Source organism: Silurus aristotelis (genome assembly GCF_946808225.1).
Source record: "Silurus aristotelis genome assembly, chromosome: 16".
In the NCBI taxonomy this organism is placed as follows: domain Eukaryota; kingdom Metazoa; phylum Chordata; class Actinopteri; order Siluriformes; family Siluridae; genus Silurus; species Silurus aristotelis.
This window is the reverse complement of record NC_139589.1, coordinates 15,228,651-15,231,459: the sequence shown is the minus strand read 5'-3', so window position 1 is coordinate 15,231,459 and position 2,809 is coordinate 15,228,651. Positions and strand designations below refer to the sequence as shown.

Sequence of the window (2,809 nt, the reverse complement as noted above, 5' to 3'; positions counted from 1 at the left end):
ATTTTCAGAGCCTTGATTTGTAGTTAGTTTAGCTACAGTACTGAAAAGGAACCTGGGATTGTTTTTGTTATTTTCTATGAGTTTGCTCAGGTGTTCAGTTCTAGCAGCTTTTAGCGCCTGTCTGTAGCTGAGCATACTGTCTTTATACGCAATTCTAAATACCTCCAATTTAGTTTTCCTCCATTTTCTCTCCAGATTACGTGTTGTTCTCTTGAGGGCATGCGTATGACTATTATACCAAGGTGCTGGTGCTTGTTCTCTAACCTTTTTTAACCGGATGGGGGCAATGGTGTCTAATGTGCTAGTGAGGATAAGGTTTATGTTGTTAGTTATTTCATCAAGATTATTATCAGTTATGGGTTTAGGGTGAAATTGAGATAAATCAGGCAGGTTATTTATGAATCTGTCCTTAGTGGTTGGAACAATAGTCCTACCAAGTCGATAACGTGGTGAAACACGGCTAATCTGCTCTACCGGTAGTGTGTACAGTATAAGGTAATGGTCTGTGATGTCATCACTCTGAGGTAAAATATCGATATCAGTGACGTCTGCTCCGTGGGATATTATTAAGTCTAGTGTGTGGTTAAAACGGTGGGTTGGTCTGGTGACGTTTTGTTTAACCCCAAAAGAGTATAATAAGTCAGCAAATGATAATCCTAGAGCATCGTTTACATCATCTACATGAATATTAAAATCTCCTACAAGCAGCACTTTATCAAAATTGATCAAGAGATCGGATAAAAAAAACGAGCAAACTCTTGAAGAAAATCAGCGTAGGGCCCTGGGGGTCTGTACACGGTGACCAGAGCGAGTTTTCTATGTATGTCTGAAAGTATAATTTTAAGAACGAGCACTTCAAAAGATTTAAAGCTGAATCCTAATCTCTGACTAACATTAAGAGAGGCACTATAAATGGTTTAATCCAGGTCTCAGTGAGACAGAGTGCATCGAGATTATTATCTGTGATCATCTCATTTACAATCAGTGCTTTGGGTGCAAGTGATCTAATGTTTAAAAGACCAAACTTTAGAACTTTTTGGTGTTTGCTTATCTGGCATTTTTCAGTTTTAACTGCAATAAGATTATTTCTGGATCTTGTGTATTTAATTCTTGGTTTTACTACACGAGGAATAGATACGGTTTCTATAAACTGGGCTGTGTGTGAACTTGTAACTATTTGGTCTGTAGTATGCGTGTTCTTATAGTTGAAGATTTCCTGATGTCTTACCAGTCAGATGGTGTGAAGTATCCTAGAGATGTTATCTGCTGCTCCAACTCTGCTGGGGTGCAGGCCATCAGGGCGGAAGAACCTAGGACGCTCCCAGAAACAGTTCCAGTTATTAACAAAGAGAAGTTTATGTTCTCGACACCATGACTGTAACCATTCATTTAGAGCTAAAAGTCTACTAAACTTCTCAGCCCCTCGCTGGTAAGTGGGAAGAGGTCCTGACACTATGATCCTCGTTGTGGGCGATGTGCTGCGTACCGTCTCCACCAGGATCCTGAAGTCCCTCTTTAAGATCTCCGTTTGCCTCAGCCTGGTGTCGTTCGTTCCGGCATGAAGAACAACCGCTCCGAAGTTCTCCTTCAGGATCGCGGGTACCTGCGCAGCGCCATCGAGAACACGAGCACCAGGAAAACAGCGAGTGTGCACCTTACCTTTGTCTCCAGTAGTGCGGACATGCCGGACGATGGAATCTCCGAGAATCACAGTGTCGCGTTCCATCTCGCGGAGAGGGGCAAAGCGGTTCTCGGTCGAGATCTCGAAGGCCCGTAGTGGTGGCGGGGGAGACGTCTTCGACCGGGGCTTGGCTTGTCTCTTCCACCGCTGCCGCATCCAGGGTCCGTGTTGCACCTTTGCCGGAGTTGTAGGTGCGTTGGGTCTGGGCAGAGAAACGCGCGGAGTTGATGTGCTGGGAGCGTTAGGTTCAACCCGGGAATTTACCTGGTACGAGTGCGCGTCCGCCCGGGATGTTTCCAGGGCCGCTTTCCGCTCTCGCAGCCGGGCATGCTTTACATGCAGCTCGCGAATCTGTTTCTCCAAAGACTCCACCGTTTGCAAATCGAACGAGTCCTCACCTGTGCTCAAAGTCAGACACACAGCCGGCATAGTGCTCATAATCACGAACAGATTTAATGTACACAAATATGATAAAGTGAGAGACAATGAATATAGTGGTAGTCGAGTTTAACTGACTACAGGCACAAGTCAGGAAGACAAAAACAATTTAGGATTATTAAAAGAGAAAAACACAAACAAATACAAACACGGAACTCGCGGCAAACAAGTCAAACACAGGAAGCTACATCACCGGAAGTGAGTCCGTATCCGTCCAGCTAAACACCTTTTACGCTCGTTTCGAGGCTGCAGCTAACCACGCTAGCGGCGCTAGCGGCACAACCAGCGTGCACGCCGAGAGAGCCGGAGAGGTAAACACGTTCAACATCTCAGAGCATGACGTGAGGATGGCGTTCAAGAGAGTAAATACCAGGAAGGCAGCAGGACCAGATGGCATCACAGGTCGGGTTCTGAAAGCCTGCACTGATCAGCTAGCACCGGTGTTCACCGAGATATTCAACCTCTCCCTGGAACCATCTCACCTTAAGGGACTTTAAACTACCCTCTCAGGTGCTTAAGATTTTCTACACCTGCACCATTGAGAGCGTTCTGACGGGTAGCATTACTTCCTGGTTTGGGAACAGCGCCATGCAGGACAGACGAGCCCTCCAGAGGGTGGTGCGTTCAGCTGAACGTACCATCCACACCGAGCTCCCTGACCTGCAAGACATCACCTGCAAGACAGCACAC

General features: G+C 46.2%; 1 protein-coding gene across 1 annotated transcript; it reads right to left on the bottom strand.

Moving 5' to 3' along the window:
- Positions 1-927: 927 nt before the first annotated feature.
- Positions 928-2,311, bottom strand: LOC310739363 (uncharacterized protein). Its single transcript, XM_083565283.1, has 2 exons — positions 1,946-2,311; positions 928-1,883 (listed from the first exon to the last, which is right to left on the bottom strand). Exons 1-2 carry the CDS (start codon positions 2,008-2,010, stop codon positions 1,232-1,234), a joined length of 717 nt encoding a protein of 238 aa, XP_083421409.1. The 5' UTR covers positions 2,011-2,311; the 3' UTR covers positions 928-1,231.
- Between the last annotated feature and the right edge of the window lie 498 nt (positions 2,312-2,809).